This window comes from Sus scrofa, chromosome 14, assembly GCF_054392235.1.
Source record: "Sus scrofa isolate SSC_HxYL_T2T_F1_AM1 chromosome 14, Sscrofa_HxYL_maternal_Yorkshire_Landrace_v2.0, whole genome shotgun sequence".
Lineage (NCBI taxonomy): Eukaryota > Metazoa > Chordata > Mammalia > Artiodactyla > Suidae > Sus > Sus scrofa.
In genome coordinates, this window is record NC_139396.1 from 26,939,727 (window position 1) to 26,960,589 (window position 20,863).

The 20,863-nt window shown below is 54.5% G+C and overlaps 1 protein-coding gene across 1 annotated transcript in view; it reads right to left on the bottom strand.

Moving 5' to 3' along the window:
• Nucleotides 1-3,198: 3,198 nt before the first annotated feature.
• Nucleotides 3,199-20,863, bottom strand: part of LOC146396434 (uncharacterized) — a 58,151-nt gene continuing 40,486 nt past the window's right edge. Inside the window, exons 8-10 of the mRNA XM_084995941.1 lie at nt 20,021-20,051; nt 4,622-4,795; nt 3,199-3,271 (exon numbers count right to left, since the gene is read on the bottom strand). Coding sequence (XP_084852067.1) covers nt 3,199-3,271; nt 4,622-4,795; nt 20,021-20,051 — 278 coding nt within the window. The remainder of the gene's footprint in view (nt 3,272-4,621; nt 4,796-20,020; nt 20,052-20,863) is intronic.

The window sequence follows — 20,863 nt, forward strand, 5'->3', positions numbered from 1 at the left end:
TTTTCATTCTGCCTGGCTGGTGAGTCCACCTGAGAGCCTTGTCCTCCAGGAGGAGGAGAAGCATTTTCCTCCCGGCCAGCTAGTGAGTCCTCCTGAGAGCCTGGTCCTCCAGGAGGAGGAGGTTTTTCATCCTTCCAGGCTGGTGAGTCCTCCTGAGAGCCTCGTCCAACCGCAGGAGAAGCAGGATTTTCCTCCTGCTGGGCTGGTGTGTCTGCATGAGAGATTCGTCCTCCTGTTGGAGGAGCCGGATATGCATCCTGCCTGGCTGGAGAGTTCTCCCGAGAGCATCGTCCTTCTGTAGGAGGAGCAGGATGTTCATTCTGCCCGGCTGGCGAGACATCATGAGAACCTCGTCCTCCAGGAGGAGGAACAGGATTGTCATCCTTCCCGGCTCGTGAGTCCTCCTGAGAACCTGGTCCTCCTGGAGGAGGAGCAGGTTTTTCATCCGGCTCAGCTAGTAAGTCCTCCTGAGAGCCTCGCCCTCCAGGAGGAGGAGCAGGATTTTCATCCTTCCCATCCCGTGAGTCCTCCTGAGGGCCTCGTCCTCCAGGAGGAGCACCAGGATTTTCAACCTGCCCGGCTGGGGAGTCCTCCTGAGAGCCTCGTTCTCCTGTAGGAGGAGCAGCATGTTCATCCTGCCCGGCTGTAGAGACATCATGAGAGCCTCGTCCTCCAGGAGGAGGAACTAGATTTTCATCCTTCCCGGCTCGTGAGTCCTCCTGAGAGTCTGGTCTTCCAGGAGGAAGAGCAGGATGTTCATCCTGCCTGGCTTCTGAGTCCTCATGAGAGCCTCGTCCTCCAGGAGGTGGAGCAGGATTAACATCCTGCCTGGCTGGTGAATCCACCTGAGAGCCTTGTCCTCCAGGAGGAGGAGCAGGTTTTTCATCCTGCACGGCTGTTGGCTCGTCATGAGAGCCTCGTAATCCAGGAGGAGGAGCAGAATGTTCATCCTGCCCGGCTGGTGAGACATCCTGAGAGCCTCGTCCTCCAGGAGGATTAACCAGATTTTCATCCTTCCTGGCTGAGGAGTCCTTCTGAGAGCCTTGGCCTCCAGGAGGAGGTGCAGGATTTTCATCCTGCCCGGCTCGTGATTCCTCCTGAGGGCATCGTTCTCCTGTAGGAAGAGCAGGATGTTCATCCTGCCTGGGAGGTGAGACCTCATGAGGCTCTGGTCTTCCTTCAAGAGGAGCAGCAGGTTGATCCTGCCCATGAGTTGAGTCTTCATGGAGACCTGGTCCTCCTGTAGGAAGACCAGGATTTTCATCCTGCCCAGGAGGTGAGACCTCCTGAGGCTCTGGTCTTCCTTCAAGAGGAGCAGCAGGTTGATCCTGCCCATGAGTTGAGTCTTCATGGGTGCCTGGTCCTCCTGCAGGAGGCGCCTTGGTTCCACCCTGCCCGGGTGGTGGCTCCTCAAGAGGAGCTGGGCCTCTTGGGAGAGGAGTAGAGGGTTCATCCTCCCCAGGAGTTGAGTCCCCATGAGGACATGAGTGTCCCTCTGAAAGAGCTACGGGTCCTCCCTGGCCGGGTGCTGAGTCCTCCTTTGGTTCTGGACCTCCTATTGGGGTTGCTCCAGGGTCTTTCCGCTCGGCTGGCGTCTTGGCCTCGGATTCCAGGTCTCCTGCTGGAGGTGTGAGAGAGGAAGAGCTTTGGTGCCTGCCCGCCTTGCCATGTGCTCTTCCAAGGAGAGCAGTCTTCCCAGAGCCTTCCTGAGAGGTCCCAGCCAGCACCTGCTGGCTGTGCTCTTCTGCAGGCGGGGCGTGTGCCTTCGTCTTGGCTCCTGGCCCAACACATCGTCTGGGGACTCCCCACTGTGCGGCCCACACCTCAGCTCCCCCCACGTGCCCAGAGCCCCGGCCCCCTCTTCTCACCTTCAGGCTGGGCCTCAGGGGGTGCCAGGCCTTCCAGGGTTGTCAGGCTCATGTGGACGGTGTCTTCATGGCCACAGCTGGCGCTCCTGTGCTCCCCACCAGCCCGGCAGAGGACCCCGGGGAGCAGTCTGTGTGGAGGTTCCTCGGGTGGCCTTCTGCCTTCCTCACCCCATTCCTGGGGGGTCTTGGGTGGGGGACTCTGCAATGACAGTGAGCGTCAGAGGGCCCGGCCCCGAGGCGTCAGAGCCCTGTGGGGCTGTGAGCTTCTCGCTGCTTCTTCTGCCCCCTTGACCTTCTGCTCCCAGATCAGGGGAGGCCTTGCCTGCTCAAACACCACACCCCTGCCACTCACCAGTGGCTCCCTCCTGACCTGGGAGGAACGAGAGCCCCCTGGAGGGCTGGGGGTACCGCTTGCATGCAGGGCTCGGCCCTGACTCCACACCTACCCCCCTCAGCCCCCTGCTTCTCCCCAGCCAGCTGGGTCCCGGGGTGTGGACAGGCCCTGCCCAGCAGGCCTCCAAGCCCGCGTCAGCCGGCTCTTGCTTGAGGCGGGCCCACCCCTCACCACCCGCCTCTGCACAAAGTCATCCAGGGAGGGGGCTTGGGGCTCCCGTGTGGGCTCCGAGAGGTCCCTGCCCTTGGCTGGAGCTCCCTCTCCCGGTGTTACCTCTGGGTCCCTGCGGGCAACGGCCCATAGGCGTCCGCCTCGCGTTCTCATCCAGGTTCTGCAGGCTTGGCAGAGGCCATCTCTGCCGTGACGATGCCTGCGGCCTCGGCCTCGGCCTCGGGAGAGCGGGATACAGCAGAGCCAGTCCATCCCTCCTCCGTCCTCTCCTGGACTGGACCAGTAGGTGCCCGGCTCCCCAGCTTCCAAGTTCCGTTGGCCTCTGTCGCCAGGGAAGTGAGGTCACTTCCTGGGGTCCCCCTCAACTGGCCTTCCTCCTTCCCCATGTCTCCCCCAGGGTCCCTCTGGGCTGCTCCAGCTCCCCTCCCCCACCAACCCCATGGTCTCGTGCTGTGAACAGCGGTCTTGGGCATTTGACAGGGATGGCGGTGACTCTGCGGATTGCCTTGGGGAGCATGGTCCTTGAGATACTCTAGGCTCTTGCAATCCAAGAGCAAGGTGTGTCTTGCCATCGGTTTGTGTCCTCTTGGATTGCTTGCATCAGCCTCTTGGGGGCTTCCCAGGATGGGTCTTGCGTCTCTCTAGGGAGGTCTCTTCCTCAGTCGTCTATTCTTTGGGAGGTGACGGCAAATGGGATCGTTTTCCCGATGTCTCTCTGGGAGCTCTCGTTCTCAGGGTATAGAAAGGCAGTTGATTTCTGTGCCTTCATGGTGCCTCCTGCGACTTGGCCCCATTCACTGAGGCGCTTTCACCGTTTTCTGGGAGCGTCTTGAGGGGTCTGCGGGGATAGGATCATGTCGTGTGCGGATAGTGATCCCTTGACTTCTTCCTTTCCCATGTGGATTCCTTTTGTGTCTTGTGCTTCTCTGAGGGCCCTGGCTAGCTAGGACTTCCAAAACTATGTCGACTAGGAATAGGACCTCTAGCACAGGACTCTGCACATGCCGAGGGGGAAGCCCTGAAAAGACAAACAACACCAGACACACACACACACCCAAATTGCATTGTTCTCCATGACGGATTTCCTAAGCATTAGCTCTCTTTAATTCGGTTTGCATTTGAAGGCTACCCCTGTGGCACAGGGGAAGTTCCCAGGCCTAGATGGCATCGGAGGTGCAGCTGCTGGCCTCCCCACCTCCACCCCCGCCATAGCAATGCAGGATCCGTGCCTCCTCTCGACCTACACCACAGCTCACGGCAATGCCGGAACCTTCACCCTCGGAGTGAGGCCAGCCATCACACCTGTGTCCTCATGGCTACTAGGCAGGGTCCTTACCACTGAGCCCCAACGGGCACCCCTCATAGCAATGAACTTTCCACCTCGACATATGCACATATTTTCCTTCCTAATAGGAAGAGCTTCTTTCCAAAACATTGGCTGGAATTCCCACTGGGGCTCAGTGGGGTCATGATCCAGTCGTGTCTGTGGAGGCACCCACTGGATCTCTATCCCTGTGCAGTGGGGACAGGATATGGCATTTCAGCAATGGTGGTGTAGGTCACAGGTTCAGCTCAGATTCCATCCCTGGCCGGGAACGTCCATATGACCCAGATGAAGCTGAGAACTCTCTCTCTCTCTCTCTCTCTCTCTGTATATATATATATATATATATATATATATATATATATATATCCGTGTACATACGTATATATACATATATGTATGTATGTACATGTATGATACTTTAAATATAGACTGGTGTCATGCCCCTGTTGGTGGGGCAGAATCAAATGGGACTAGGATGCGTGAGGATGCACGCTTGAGCCCTGGCCTCACTTCCGTGGGGGTCAGGGTTTGGGCATTGCCATGAGCTGTGGTGTCGGTCAAAGTTGTGCCTCGGATCCCACATGTCTGGGGCTGTGGCTGTGGTTGTGGCTCTGGCTGGGGATATGGCTGTGGCTGTGGCTCTGGCTGGCAGCTGTAGCTCCAATTCCACCCCTTCCTGGGAACTTCCACATGCGGTGGGTGTGGACCCTCCAGTGCAAAAAACAAACAAACAAACAAACAAAAAAAAAAAAACCTCACCCACCCAAACTCAGGAGATTAGAGAAAAACTATTGGCCATGAGGAAGACTTGGAAATCTCGGGCGGCTCAGTTCTCGACTGAGGTTTTGGCTTAGGACAGACCTCCACTCCAAACTCCCAGGGCCTTCCACCGTGTAGGACCTCCCACCTGGGCTGCCCCGGCTCGGACACTCCCCAGTGCGCAGTGAGCAGACACCCTCGTGGGCCCCCATGGGCGCCCAGCAGCCTGAGGGCTCCGTGGACACCAGGGGCAGGCCTCGACGGGCCTCCCTCACCCTGCAAGGGGGAAAAGCCTGCCAAAGCTTTGGCGACCATTCCTTTAATCCCGGGCCGAGGGTGAAGGTCCCGACTCTCTCGGCTGCCCCTGAGAAGCAACTGTCTGTCCTGCGAAGGGCCCAGGTGGGACGGGACGTCCTGGGAGTCTGGCTTCGTCTGCCTCCGCTCGTTGCTCGCAGCTTCAAGCTGCCGGGGACGTCGCTCTAGTCCGCAAAGATCTCATTACCAAAAGGGACCCAAACAGCCTGTGCTATTGGCCTCACTGGTTTGTGGAGGGGATCAAACGATGCTGTGGGTGTCATAGGACTCCGACCAAGTCATCATCCACTGGGAGTTCCCGTTGTGGCTCAGTGGTAACAACCCCGACTGGGATCCAAGAGGATGCAGCTTCGCTCCGTGGTTCAGGATCCGGCCCTGCCGTGAGCTGTTGTGTAGGTTGCAGACGTGGCTCAGTTCCCCTGTTGCAGTGGCTGTGGTGGAGCCCGGCAGCTCTGTCTCTGATGGAGCCCCTGGCCTGGCCACATCCACGTGCTCAGGGTTCGGCCCTCAAAAGACAAAAGACACACCAAAACATCGTTTCTTTCTGCTCAATGATTGAATTCCTTGTGATTTACTTGATTTATTGTGGCTTTTTTTTCTTTCCTGACCATAACTACTTTTTTGTTTGATTTTTTCTTCATCGGTCAACTTTTAGGCTTCAAACGTAAAGTCAAATATACTATAAACGATATGGAAGAGGAGCAGAAATTGAGCAGACATCCAAAGACAAATGAGGAAAGGGGAAGGAGAGGACATTTCGGGGGGGGGAGCAGGGGGCTGGGGTTTTTGGTGAGCTGATGGGGAGGGCCCTTCGAGCAGCGAAGGGACCTTGGGAAGTTGCTTTTCTAAAGTGGCCTGGGGTTCCTGCCACAGGCAGGCCAGGACCCAGGAGAGGGGGTGCTGGGACCGTCAGGGCAGGCTCTGCCTGCTGGGCTGCTGCATTCTCCTCGGGCCCTTGTTCTCCTGCAGAGGCCTGGGAAAGGTTTCCAACCAGCAGAGGGAACCTCTCCTCAGGGTCTGGGGAAGCTTCCAGAGCGGTGGCAGATTCTCCTTGCAGGGCTCGTGAGTTCTCATGAGGCCCTGGGCCTCCTGCAGGAGGAGCACCAGGTTCACCCTGCCCGGGGGGTGACTCCTAATGAGGGGCTGAGCCTCCTGCAGGAACAGCTGAAGGGTTATCCTGCCCAGGGGGTAACATCTGAGCCCCGCCTGGGCCGTACACCACAGTTCATGGCAACACCGGATCCTTAACCCATGGAGGGAGGCCAGGGATGAATCCCAACTCCTTCTGGATACCAGTCAGCTTTGTTAACCGATGAGCTATGACAGGAACTCCAAAGGTGGCCCAGTTCCAGTGAAAAGGATGAATGGACAAATCACAAGAACTGAAATGGAAACTGCTATTACAAAGCGCCCAACAAACAAAAGTCCAGGACCAGATGGCTTCACAGCCAAATGCTATCAAACATGTAGAGAGGAGCTAACACCTATCCTTCTGAAACTATTTCCAAAAATTGCAGAGGAAGGGATACTCTCAAACTCCTTCTATAAGCCCACCATCACCCTGATACCAAAACCCGACAGAGACACCACAAAATAGAAAACTACAGGCCAATTTCACTGAGGAACATCGATGCAACACTCCTCAACAAAATACTAGCAAACCGCATCCATCAATACGTTCCAAGGATTGTACATCACGATCAAGTGGGATTCAGCCCCAGGACGCACGTGTTCTTCAATATCCGCAAATCCATCGGTGTGATACACCACATTAACAAACCGAAGAAGACAAACCACATGATCCTCTCAAGAGATGCGGGAAAAGCCTTTGACAAGATCCAACACCCAAGTTTCTGATAACAACCCTTCAGAAAGTGGGCATAGCAGGAACCTACCTCAACATCATAAAGGCCGTAGATGACAAACCCACAGCGAACATGATGCTCAATGGCGAAAAGCTGAAAGAATACCCCCTGAGATCAGGAATAAGACAAGGATGTCCGCACTCACCACTACTCCTCAACATAGTTTGGGAAGTCCTAGCCATGGCAATCAGAGAAGGAAAAGAAATACGAGGAATCCAAATGGGAAAGGAAGAAGTAAAACTATCCCTATTTGCAGACGACATGATACCATACCTAGAGACTCCTAAAGACTCTCCCAGAACACTGTGAGAGCTCATCTGTGAATTTGGCAAAGTCACAGGATACAAAATTAATGCACAGAAATCGATGCCATTTCTATACACGAACAAGGAAAGAGCAGAAAGAGAAATCAGGGGAGCATTCACGTTTACCATTGCATCCAGAAGGATAGAATACCTAGGAGGAAACTTACCTCAAGAGACAAAAGACCTGTACTCTGAAAACTTTAAGACACTGATGAAAGAAATCAAAGATGATACAAATACATGGAAAGCTATACCATGCTTGTGGATTGGAAGACTTCATATTATCAACCTGATTATACTTCCTAAGGCAAGCTACAGAGTCAATGCAATCCCCATCCAATTACCAAGGACATTTTTCACAGAACCTGAACAAAACATTTTGAAGTTAGATTGGAAGCACAAAAGCCCCAGAAGAGCCAAAGACATCCTGAAAAAGAGAAAGGGAGCTGGAGGATTCGAGCTCCTGGAATTCAGACTATACCACAGAGCAACAATCCTCAAAACCGCACGCTACTTGCACAAAGACAGAAATATGCATCAGTGGAACAGGATGGAAAGCCCAGAAGGAAACCCACCCCACACCTACAGCCACCTCATCTATGACAAAGGAGGCCAGACTATGCAACGGACAAAAGACCGCCAGTTCCACAAGGGGTGCCTGGAAGACGGGACAGCCACATGGAAAAGAATGAAATGAGAACACTCCCTAACACCAGACACAAAAACAAGCTCCCAATGGATTAAAGACCTAGTGAGCCGACCAGATACTCTGCAACGCCTAGAGGAAAACATAGGCCAAACACTCCCCAACATAAACGACAGCAACATCTTCTCAGATGCACCTCTTAGACTAATGACACTAAGAACCAAAACATACCAATGGGACCTAAGCAAACTTAAAAGTTTCTTCAGAGCAAAGGAAACCCTAAACAAAACGAAAAGACTTCCCACAGAATGGGAGAAAACCTTTGCAAGTGAATCAACTGACAAGGGGTTCCTCTCTAACGGTTATAATCACCTTCTGCAGCTCCACACCAAAACAGCAAACAACCCCTTCCAAACAGGGAAAGAAGATCTCAACAGACAGTTCTCAAAGAAGACATACAGATGGCCAGAAAACACATGAAAAGATGTTCAGCATCACTCATCCTTCGAGACATGCACATCAAAACCACCATGACCTACCACCTTACACCAGCCAGAACGGCCACCATCAAAACGTCTACAAACAGTAAGTGTTGGAGAGGGTGTGGAGAAAAAGGAACCCTAGGACACTGCTGGTGGGATTGTAAATGGGTGCAACCACTGTTGAAAACAGGATGGAGATGCCTCAGAAAACGAAACCTAGAAGTACCATTTGATCCAGCAATCCCACTCCTGGGCCTCTACCCAGAGAAAACCATGACTCGCAGAGACACCCGTACTCCGGTGTTCATCGCAGCACTCTTTGCAATAGCCAAGACATGGAAACAACCTAAGTGTCCATCGGCAGAGGAGTGGATCAAGGAGATGTGGTCCATACACACAACAGAATGTGACTCGGCCACTAAAATGAATGACATACCAGCCATTTTAGCAACATGGATGGACCCAGAAATTAGCATGCTAAGGGAGGTCAGCCATCCAATGAGACCCCAGCATCAAATGCTTTCAGGGACATGTGGAATCTGAACAAAGGGCAGAATGAACATCTTTGCAGAGCAGATGCTGACTCACAGATACTGAAAACATTACGGTTTCCAGAGGAGAAAGTTTGGGGGGTGGGGGATGTGCTTGGGTTTTAAAGGGGACATCCTGTGAAATTGGATTGTTATGATCATTATACAACAACAGATGTGATTAATTCATCTGAGTAATGAAAAGAAGAACAATAAATTAAGAAAAGACCCGGGCCGAGTGTGGAGGGCACGACTGTCTCGGCTGCCCCTGAGAGGCAACTGTCTGTCCTGCGAAGGGCCCAGGCGGGATGTGAAGCGCTGGGTGTCTGCCTCCGGTCGTTGCTCGCAGCTTCAAGCTGCTGGCGACGTCTCTCTGTTCCACAAAGTTCTCATTATCAAAAGGGACCAAAACGACCTGTACTATAGACCTCGCTGGTTGGTGGAGGGGATCAGACGATGTTGTGGGTGTAACAGGACTCCAACCACGGAGTCATCCACTGGGAGTTCCTGTGTGGCTCAGCGGTAACAACCCCGACTCAGATCCGAGGGAATGCGGCTTCGACGTGAGCTGTGGTGTAGGTCACAGAGGCACCTCCGATCTGGTGTGGCTGTGACTGTGGGGCAGGCCAGCAGCTGCAGCTCCCATTCCACCCCTTGCCTGGGACCCTCCCTGTGCCACGGGTGTGGCCCTCAATACACAAGCATCCAATCAAATCCCATCCACATCATCCTTCCCTTCGGAGTGACTCCGACCCACTTTGCCTTTGTTTCAACGCAAGGGGCGAGCCAGTCTGAGGACAGAAGCCAGGTCCAGCATTGGGTTCCTGCTCGGGCCGCGCTCCAGCTCACCGAGTCCTTGGAATGTCGGCAGCCCTCTTCGGGGGTCCAAACCCAGATGTGGGGCAGGCTAGAGGGGACCGGCCCACCCCCAGCAGCACGCACCCCCAAAGGTCTCCTTCTGCCCTTCCAGGCCTACCGGGCCCTCGCCACCCGCCTCAGCAGGCCTCTTCCAGGGCTACTTTCCTCGGACGGTCCTGCCAAGTTGCCCCACGCTCACGGCCTCCATGGGACCCTTGCTCCGGCGGGATCTCGTCGTGCCCTTCTCCATGACTTCGTTGCTCCTATCTGACCCTCCACACTCGGCTCAGCACCCGCTCGTCCGCTGGGGGCCTTGCCTGGCTGTTTGGCCTCCTCCCGGAGCCGTGAGGGTCACAGGCCCGGAAGGGTCCATCCTGTCAGCCGTGGATGAGCTGGACTGCCAAGGGGGAGCCCTGGGTCCTGGCTGGAGGACAGAGGCTGTATCAGGGTCCGGAAAGCCTCGCTGTCCCTCAGCCGTGCCACCATCCCACAGCCCGCGCAGGGGAGGAGGCACACAGGACCTGCTAGAGTGGCCCCACTTTCCGGCCCAAGGTTTGTGGAGGCAGAGATCTGGGCCATCTCTCTCCCTCCTCCCATTTGGTATTGGCAGTCTCGCTTGCTTGCTTGCTTGCTTTTTTGTTTGGTGTCACTTTCCGTCTTGCTTTCTGTCCTTTTAGGGCCACAGGGCCAGGGACATAGAAGGTCCCGGGCTCGGGGGCTAATCAGCACTGGATGGTTTAGCCAGTGAGCGAGGCCGGGGATGCAACTTGCATCCTCATGGATACCAGGTGGGTTGATTTCTGCTGAGCCGCCACAGGCACTCCTTAGCTTTTTTCTATTTCTCTCACTGGTTTTTTTTTTTTCTTTTCTTTTCTACTTTCTTTCATTCTTTCTTTATCTGTTTTGCTTTGGAGGGCTGCTTCCGGGGCATATGGCGGTTCCCAGGCTAGGGGTCGAGACGGAGCTACAGCTACTGGCCACAGTCCCAGCCCATGCCCCAGCCCCAGCCACGCAAGATCCAAGCCTCCACTGCGAGCTCCACTCACAGCTCATGGCATCGCCAGATCCTTAACCCACTGAATTAGGGCAGGGATCGAGCCCACAACCTCATGGGTCGTAGTGGGATGTGTTTCCACTGCACCAGGAGGGGAACTCCTGTTTTCACCTTTCAAGTTTGGTATGATATGCTCTAAGCAGATCCGTGCCCACACTTGTATGTGTGTTCGAGTGCACGGATGGCTTGAACTCCTGCTGCCGGTTTGGCTCCCTGGGGAGGTGGTTGAAGCAACCTCTCCTCCTGTCCGCATGAGGGCAGGTACAAGACGGCTGCAGAAGAAACAGGTTGAGAGAGCAAGCCCCTCCGCCCCAGTGCAACGAGATGGGACCTGGATGGGGCCCCTCAACCCGAGGAATGAGCCCGTTTGCTTTGGTGGGCATGTTTAAACCATGGCAACCTTGTCATTCCTCAGCTCTGGGAATCAGCATGATCTGGATACTGTGCAACCACATCCAAGAATGAATGCGACCCTGCGCTTGGTGAAAGGGCAGATACTGCCCAGAAGTGCACAACCTCCCCACCCCCACCATCAATTCAGCTGACTTTGGACGGTCCTCCAATGGTTTCCTGGCTCGCGGAGTTTCCGTCATGGCTCAGCGGTTCATGGACCCGGAGCATATCCCTGAGGAAGTGGGTTCAATCCCTGAACTCACTCCAAAGGGAAAGGATCCGGCGTGGCCGTGATCTGTGGTGTGGGTCCCAGACGCGGCTTGGATCCCCTGTTGCTCTGGCTGTGCTGGAGGCCCGCAGCTCTGGCCCCAATCCACCCCCTAGCCTGGGAACCTCCATATGCCTTGGGGGCAGCCCTCAAAAGACAGAAGACAAAGGACAAAAGACACACACAAAAAATCATTTCTCTCTTCTCAATGATTGACTGATAATAATTAGCCTTACTTATTAGTTTGTGCTTTTTATTACTTCTCTATCAATAACTACCTTTTTTTTATTTTGTTTCATCGTTCTCAAAACTCTAGGCTCAAAACATAAAGTAAAATAATACTATAAATCATATGAAAAAGGAAGAGCAATTGGACACACCTCCAAAGAGAAATCTGGAGAGGGGAAGGAGAGTCCCTGTCAGAAGGGGGAGCAAGGGGATGGGGTGTTCGGGGAGCTGATGGGGAGGCATTGGCAGGGGCAGAGGGGACCTTGGGGAAGGTGGTTTTGGAAACGGGCCTGGGGCTCTTGGAAGAGCCAGGCCAGACCCTGGTACAGGGTGTGCGGGAGCAGTCAGGGCAGGCTCTACCTGCACAGCTGCTGCATTCTCCTCGGGCCCTTGTTCTCCTGCAATGGCTGGGGAAACGTTTCTGACTAGCAGAGGGAATCTCACATCAGTGTCTGGGGATTCTGCCAGAGCAGTGGCAGGTTCTCCCTGCAGGGCTCGTGAGTCCTCATGAGGACCCAGGCCTCCTGCAGGAGCAGCTGCAGGGTTGTCCTGCCCAGGTGGTGACATCTGAGCCCCACCTGCGACATCAACCACAGTTCAAGGCATCTTCGGATCCTTAACCCATGGAGGGAGGCCAGGGATGAAACCCACATCCTTCTGGATACCAATCAGCTTCGTTAACCGATGAGCTATGACAGGAACTCCAAAAGTGCCCCAGTTTAAATGAAAAACTACATGGTCACACGGGTGGGAGGACCTACCACCCTCACATGCCTCTGACACGTCCTCTAACGGGGGTCTGGGACCACACAGCTCCCACCCGCCCTGAGAGCTTTCCAGCCCAGACGCACGCACATCCTCATTCCCAGCAGACACCTCCCCTCCCACAAGCACCCACAGCCTTTCTCTCTTCCACCACCGGCCCTTAGAAATCCTTGGTTTCCCCCAGGAAAAGGGAATGGGTTCATGTAAATTCAAAAAATAAAAAGACCTGTTCAAATCAAGAGACTCCAGGAGCAAATGAAGAGATATGCCAAGGGCTGAGACTAGAACGTTGCCGAGTGTGCAACTGAGAAGGAATTTGCCGTCACGCTCTCTAAGAAATCCCTCCACACCCAATGGGAAAATGGGCAAGGAAAATGGACAGGCAACTCACAGAGGAAACTCAAACGCTAGCCAACATGAAAGATGTTCAACCTCACCAACCGCCACTGAAAAGAAACTCAAACAGCAAGGAGATGCTGTTTCATACTCACGAAATGGGAAAATGAAAAAGGTTTAAGTCTGACAATGTCAAATGTGGGTGGACCAACAGGTGCTCTCATACAGTTGGACGAGAGATCCCCTGGAAGAGTCATTTAGCTCTATTGTGTAAAGTAAACGATGCACACGCTCCACATCCCAGCAAATCGATTCTTCCGGTTACGTCTTAGAAAAATTCTCTCACCCATGGCAGAAGGAGATGGTATCTCCCTGTATGAACGGATGCTTAGGTGCCCAAGAATTACAGTGAAGACAGTGGAAAACATCGAGATGTCCTTTCACAGACAAATGGAGAAATAAGGTTGGGAGAGTCACCCAGCGAACACTGCACAGCAGTAAAAGCAAATGAACCAGAATTACAAGAATCACATGGATGAGCCCCCGTAATGATGAGGCGCTAGGTCATGGACTTTTCCCAGACAACTGTGCCTCCTTGGGCAAGTCATGTCACTTCTCTGGGCCTCGGTTCACTTGTCTGTCTAAGACAGGCTTAATGAGGAGTTCCCCTTTGTGGCTCAGTGGGATAAAAAACCGACTAACATCTATAAGGACCTGGGCTCGATCCCTGGCCTCGCTCAGTGGGTGAAGGATGTGCTATTGCCATGAGCTGTGGTGTAGGTCACAGAGCTGCCTTGAATCTGGTAATTCTGCTGCTGAAGTGTAGGCCAGCTGCTGTAGCTCCGATTGGACCCCTGGCCTGGGAACTTCCATATGTCACAGGTGCAGCCCTAAAAAGAAACCGAAAAAAGATAGGCTTAACAACAGCCATCACCTTCATGGACTGGGGTGTTGGGTGGCTGAAATAAGATCACCAGGGCACAAGTGGGAATTGTGTGCCTCTGGTCAGCTCCCAAATCCTGATCATCTTCAAGGGTCCCTTATGGCAGGGCCTCGGTTCTGTGGGATTGAAAGGGGCTGCTTCTTCCTTTTGGTAAACAAAAACTTAATGAATTTTATTACATTTCTAGGTGTCCAACAATCATCACAACCAAATTGTGGAGCTCATCCATCCCAAACCCTCAGTGCATCCCCGCACCACCACCACTCTCTCATGTGGAAACTGTAAGTTTTGCAAAGTCTGTGAGTCAGGATCTCTTCTGCAAAGGAGTTCCTTCTGCCCTGTTTTAGAGTCCACATGTCACGGAAAGCTTTTGATGTTGGGGTCTCATTGTCTGATGACTTCCCGTAACACGATGATTTCCAGGTCCATCCAGGTTGCTACCAATGCCCTTCTTTCTTTCCTTTTAATGGCTGAGGAATGTTCCATGGTGTGTATGTAGCACAGCTTCTTGATCCACTCCTCTGTCGATGGACACTTGGGTGGTTTCCATGTCTTGGCTATTGCAAAGAGTGCTGCGATGAACACTGGCGTACCTGTGTCTTTGCGAGGCATGGTTTTCTCTGGATAGAGGCCCAGGAGTGGGATTGCTGGATCCAAGGGTGGTGGTTCTATGTATCGCTTTCTGAGGCATCAGCATCCTGTTTTCCACAGCGGTTGCACCCATTGACATTCCCACCAACAGTGTCCTAGGGTTCCTTTTCCTCCACACCCTCTCCAACACTCATTGTTTGTAGACCTTTTGAGGATGGCCGTTCTGGCTGGTGTAAGGTGGTACCTCACGGTGGTTTTGATTCATGTTTCTCTAACAGTGAGTGATGTTGAACATCTTTTCAGGTGTTTCGTTTTGTTTTGTTTTGTTTTTGCCCCCATATGTCTGCTTTGGAAAATTGGCTGTTGAGATCTTCTTTCCACTCTTTGAAGGGGTTACCGTGTTGCGCTGGTATGGAGTGGTGGGCGGTGTTTATAAATTTTGGAGATGAATCCCTTGTGTGGCGATTCTTTTGCAAAGATTTTCTCCCGTTCCGGGGGAAGTCTTTTTGTTTGGTTTGGGGTTTCCGTTGCTGTGCAGAAACTTTTGAGGCTCCTTGAGTCCCATTGGTGTATTTTTTGTTTTTATCATCAGTGCTCTAAGAGGTGGATCTGAGAAGAGGTTGCTGTCGTTTAGGTCGGGGAGTGTTTGGCCTATGTTTTCCTCTAAGCGTTTTATAGTGTCTGGTCGTGTCTCTAGGTCTTTGATGCATTTGGAGCTTGTTTTTGTGTCTGGTGTTAGGGAGTGTTCTCATTTCATTCTTTTCCATGGGGCTGTCCCGTCTTCCCGGCACCCCTTCTTGAACAGGCAGTCTTTTGTCCACTGCGTAGTCTGGCCTCCTTTGTCACACAGATGAGTTGGCTGTAGGTGCGAGGGGGGTTTCCTTCTGGGCTTTCCATCCTGTTCCACTGATGTACATGTCTTTCTCTGTGGAAGCAGCGTGCGGTTTTGAGGATTGCTGCTTTATGGTATAGTCTGAGTTCAGGGAGCCTGACTGTTGCAGCTCCATTTCTCTTTTTCAGGATGTCTTTGGCTCTTCTGGGGCTTTTGTGCTACCGAACCAACTTCACAATATTTTGTTCAAGTTCTGTGAAAAATGTCCTTGGTCCGTGGATAGGGATTGCATTGAGTCTGCGGATGGGCTTGGGTAGGATAGCAATTATGATCATGTGGAATCTTCCAATCCAAGAGCATGGCGAGTCTCTCCATCGATATGTGTCATCCTTGATTTCTTGCATCAGCATCTTTGAGTTTTCAGAGCATGGGTCTCTTGTCTCTCTAGTAGGTGTATTCCTCAGTATTTTATTCTTTGGGATGCAACAGTAAACAGGATTCTCCCGTAATTTCTCTCTCCGGTCATTCGTTGTTGGTATATAGAAATGCAGTCTCTTTCTCGGTAGTACTCGTGTATCCTGTGGCCTTACCAAATTCACTGATGAGCTCTACCAGTTTCCTGGGAGTGTCCTGAGGATGCTCTAGGTATAGGATCCTCTCATCTCAAAATAGGGATGGCTTGTCTTCTTCCTTTCCAGTGTGGCTTCCTTCTCTGTCTTTTTCTACTCGGAGGGCCCTGACTAGCTAGGATTTCCAAAACGATGTCCACTAGCCATAGGACCTCTAGCAAAGGAGGGTGCACATGCCGAGGGTGCGGCCCTGAACAGACAAAAGAAAAAAGAGACACACACACACACAAACACAAAGTTTCATTTTTCTCCAAAATGGATTTCTTAAGAATTCGCTTTCTTCATTTGTATTTGTGTTTTCGGGCCTCACCTGTGGCATATGGAAGTTCCCAGGTTGGCGTGGCATTGCAGCTGCAGCTACCGGCCGCCACCACAGCTATAGCAATCCAGGATTGGAGCCTCGTCTGCGACCTACACCACAGCTCACGGCCATGCCGGTTCCTTCAGCCATGGAGCGAGACCAGCCATCAAACCTGTGTCCTCATGGATCCTGGGCTGTTTCCTTCCCACTGAGCCCCAACGGGAACTCCTCATAAGGATGGACGTTCCATCTGGACGTATACACATATTCTCTTTCCTAATAGGAAGATCTATTTTCCAAGAGATTGGCTGGAGTTCCCCCTGGGGCTCAGTGGGGTCATGATCCAGTCGTGTCTGTGGAGGCACCCGTAGGATCTCAATCCCTGTGCAGTGGGGACAGGATCTGGCATTTCAGCAATGGTGGTGTAGGTCATAGGTTCAGATCAGATTCCATCCCTCCTGGCTGTGAATTTCCATATTCAACAGGTACAGGTAAGAACCAAAAAAAATTTTATATACATATGTACATTCAATGTGTAATAAACACTGAGCTGTGGTATGTATCTCAGATGTGGCTCAAATCCTGCATGGCTGTGGCTGTGGCTGTGGCCCAGGCCAGCGGCTATAGCCCCGATTCCACCCCTTGCCTGGGACCCTCCCTGTGCCAAGGTTGCAGCCCTCAATACACAAGCATCCAATCAAATCCCATCCACATCATGCTCTCCTTCGGAGTGACTCTGACCCTCCTTGCTTTTGTTTCAACACAAGGCGCGAGCCACTCTGGGGACAGAAGCCAGGTCCAGGCTTGGGTTCCAGCTCACCGGGTCCTTGGGATGATGGCATCCCTCTTCAGGGGCCCAAAGCCAGATGTGGGGCAGGCCAGAGGAGCCTGGCACACCCCCGACACCACGTGCCCCCAAAGGTCTCCTTCTGCGCTTCCAGCCCTGCCGGCCACCTCGCCACCCGCCTCAGCAGGCCTCTTCCAGGGCTGCTCCCCCGGGCGGCCCTGCCACGTTGCCCCTGCCCCCTCGGCCTCCATGGGACCCTGGCTCCTGCGGGATCTCGTCGAGCCCTTCTCCATGCCTTCGTTGCCCCTGCCTGACCCTCCCCACTCGGCTCAGCACCCGCTCGTCCGCTGGGGGCCTTGCCTGGCTGTTTGGCCTCCTCCAGGAGCCGTGAGTGTCACAGGCCCAGAAGAGTCCAACCTGTCAGCCGTGGATGAGCTGGACTGCCAAGGGGGAGCCCTGGGTCCTGGCTGGAGGACAGAGGCTGTATCAGGGTCCGGAAAGCCTCGCTGTCCCTCAGCCGTGCCACCACCCCACAACCCCTGCAGGGGAGGAGACACACAGGACCTGCTAGAGTGGCCCCGCTTGCTGGCCCAGGGTTTGGAGAGGGAGCGGTCTGGGCCATCTCTCTCCCTCCTCCCATTTGGTTTTGGCTGCCTCGCTTGCTTGCTTGCTTGCTTGCTTCTTCGTTTGGTGTGACTTTCTGTCTTGCTGTCTGTCTCTTTAGGGCCACAGGGCAATGCACATAGAAGTTCCCAGGCTAGGAGACAGATGAACACTGGATCGTTTAGCCAGTGCGTGAGGCCGGGGATGCAACTTGCATCCTCATGGATACCAGGTGGGTTGATTTCTGCCGAGCCACAACAGGCTCTCCTTATCTTTGTTCTATTTCTCTCACTGTTTTGTTTCTTTTCTTACATTCTTTCGTTCTTTCTTTTTCTGTTTTGCTTTGGAGGGCTGCACCCGGGGCATATGGTGGTTCCCAGGCTAGGGGTCCAGTTGCAGCTGCAGCTGCCTGCCACAGCCCTAGCCCCAGCCCCAGCCCCAGCCACGCAGGATCCAAGCCTCCTCTTCAAGCTCCACCACAGCTCACGGCAATGCCAGATCCTTAACCCACGAACGAGGCCAGGGATCGAGCCCGCAACCTCATGGGTCCTAGTGGGATTCGTTTCCACTGCACCATGATGGGAACTCCTGTTTTCACCTTTCAAGTTTCATGTGAAACGCTCTAAGCAGATCCGTGCCCACACGTCTATGTGCGTTCGAGTGCACGGGTGCCTTGTACTTCTGCTGCTGGTTTTGCTCCCTGGGGAGGTGGTTGAAGCAACCTCTCCTCCTGTCCACGTGAGGGCAGGTACAAGACGGCTGCAGAAGAAACAGGTTGAGAGAGCAAGTCCCTCCGCCCCAGCGCAACGAGATGAGACCTGGATGGGGCCCCTCAACCCGAGGAATGAGCCCGTTTGCTTTGGTGGGCATGTTTAAACCATGGCAACCTTGTCATTCCTCAGCTCTGGGAAGCAGCATGATCTGGATACTGTGCAACCATATCGAAGAATGAATGCGACCCTGCGCTTGGTGAAAGGGCAGCTGCTGTGCACAAGTGTACACCCTCCCCGCCTCTGCTGTCAATTCAGCTGACTTTTGGACGGGCCTCCAACGGTTTCCTGGCTCTCGGAGTTCCTGTTGTGGCTCAGCAGTTCACGCACCTGACGCAAATCCCTGAGGAAGCGGGTTCCATCCCTGGCCTCACTCCGAGGGGAAAGAATCCGGCGTGGCCGTGATCTGTGGTGTGGGTCCCAGACGCGGCTTGGATCCCCTGTTGCTCTGGCTGTGCTGGAGGCCGGCAGCTCTGGCCCCGATCCACCCCCTAGCCTGGGAACCTCCACATGCCGTGGGGGAAGCCCTCAAAAGACAGAGGACAAAGGACAAATGACACACACAAAAAATCATTTCTCTCTTCTCAAGGATTGATTCATAATAATTAGCTTTATTTGTTAACTTGTGCTTTTGATTATTTCCCTAATCAATAACTACTTTATTTTTTTATTTTTATTTTGTTTCAACGTTCTAAAATTTCTAGGCTCAAAACACAGTGTGAAATATACTATAAAGGATATGAAACAGGAAGAGGAATTGGACACACCTCCAAAGAGAAATCAGGAGAGGGGAAGGAGAGTGCATGTCAGGAAGGGGAGCAGGGGGATGGGATTTTGGGGGAGCTGATGGGGAGGGCACTGGCAGGACTGAAGGGGACCATGGGGAAAGTGGTTTTGGAACCAGACTGAGGGTTCTTGAAAGAGCCAGGCCAGGACCTAGTCCAGAGGGTGCGGGAGCAGTCAGGGCAGGTGCTCCCAAAAGGGCTGCTGAATGCTCCTCGGGCCCTTTGTTGCCGGCAGAGGCCGGGGCAACGATGCCGTCCAGCACAGGGAAAGGCACATCAGTGTCTGGCGGTGCGGCCAGACCCACACCAGATGCCCCCTGCAGGGCTGGGGAGTGTTCCTGTGGACCTGAGCCTCCTGGAGGAGGAGCAGGATCTTCATCCTGCCCGAGAGGTGAGGCCTCCTGAGAGCCTCGTCCTCCTGGAGGAGGAGCCAGATTTTCATCCTGCCCGGGAGGTGAGAGGTCATGAGGCTCTGGTCCTCCATCCGGAGGAGCAGCAGGTTGAGCCTGCCCATGAGCTGAGTCTTCCTGGGGGCCTGGTCCTCCTGCAGGAGGCGCCTTGGTTCCACCCTGCCCGGGTGGTGGCTCCTCAAGAGGAGTTGGGCCTCTTGGGAGAGGAGCAGAGGGTTCATTCTCCCCGGGATGTGAGTCCCCATGAGGACATGAGTGTCCCTCTGAAAGAGCTACAGGTCCTCCCTGCCCGGGTGCTGAGTCCTCCTGTGGTCTTGGACCTCCTCTGGGGGCTGCTCCAGGGTCTTTCTGCTCGGCTGGGGTCTTGGCCTCTGATGCCAGGTCTCCTGCTGGAGGTGTGAGAGAGGAAGAGCTTTGGTGCCTGCCCGCCTTGCCATGTGCTCTTCCAAGGAGAGCAGTCTTCCCAGAGCCTTCCCGACCGGTCCCGGCCAGCACCTGCTGGCTGTGCTCTCCTGCAGGCGGGGCGTGTGCCTTTGTCTTGGCTCCTGGCCCAACACCATCGTCTGGGGACTCCCCGCTGTGCGGCCCACACCTCAGCTCCCCCCACGTGCCCAGAGCCCCGGCCCCCTCTTCTCACCTTCAGGCTGGGCCTCAGGGGGGGCCAGGCCTTCCAGGGTTGTCAGGCTCATGTGGACAGTGTCTTCATGGCCACAGCTGGCGCTCCTGTGCTCCCCACCAGCCCGGCAGAGGACCCCGGGGAGCGGCCAGCGAGGAGGTTCCTCGGGAGGCCTTCTGCCTTCCTCACCCAGCTCCTGGCGGGTCTCGGGTGGGGGACTCTGCAATGACAGTGAGCGTCAGAGGGCCCGGCCCCGAGGCGTCAGAGCCCTGTGGGGCTGTGAGCTTCTCGCTGCTTCTTCTGCCCCCTTGACCTTCTGCTCCCAGATCAGGGGAGGCCTTGCCTGCTCAAACACCACACCCCTGCCACACACCAGTGGCTCCCCCCTGACCCGGGAGGAACGAGAGCCCCCTGGAGGGCTGGGGGTACCGCTTGCATGCAGGGCTCGGCCCTGACTCCACAGCTACCCGCCTCAGCCCCCTGCTTCTCCCCAGCCAGCTGGGTCCTGGGGTGTGGACAGGCCCTGCCCAGCAGGCCTCCAAGCCCGCGTCAGCCGGCTCTTGCTTGAGGCGGGCCCACCCCTCACCACCCGCCTCTGCACAAAGTCATCCAGGGAGGGCGCTTGGGGCTCCCGTGTGGGCTCCGAGAGGTCCCTGCCCTTGGCTGGAGCTCCCTCTCCCGGTGTTACCTCTGGGTCCCTGCGGGCAACGGCCCATAGGCGTCCGCCTCGCGTTCTCATCCAGGTTCTGCAGGCTTGGCAGAGGCCATCTCTGCCGTGACGACGCCTGCGGCCTCGGCCTCGGCCTCGGGAGAGCGGGATGCAGCAGAGCCAGTCCATCCCTCCTCCGTCCTCTCCTGGACTGGACCAGTAGGTGCCTGGCTCCTCAGGTTCCAAGTTCCGTTGGCCTCTGTCGCCAGGGAAGTGAGGTCACTTCCTGGGGTCCCCCCAACTGGCCTTCCTCCTTCCCCATGCCTCCCCCAGGGTCCCTCTGGGCTGCTCCAGCTCCCCTCCCCCACCAACCCCATGGTCTC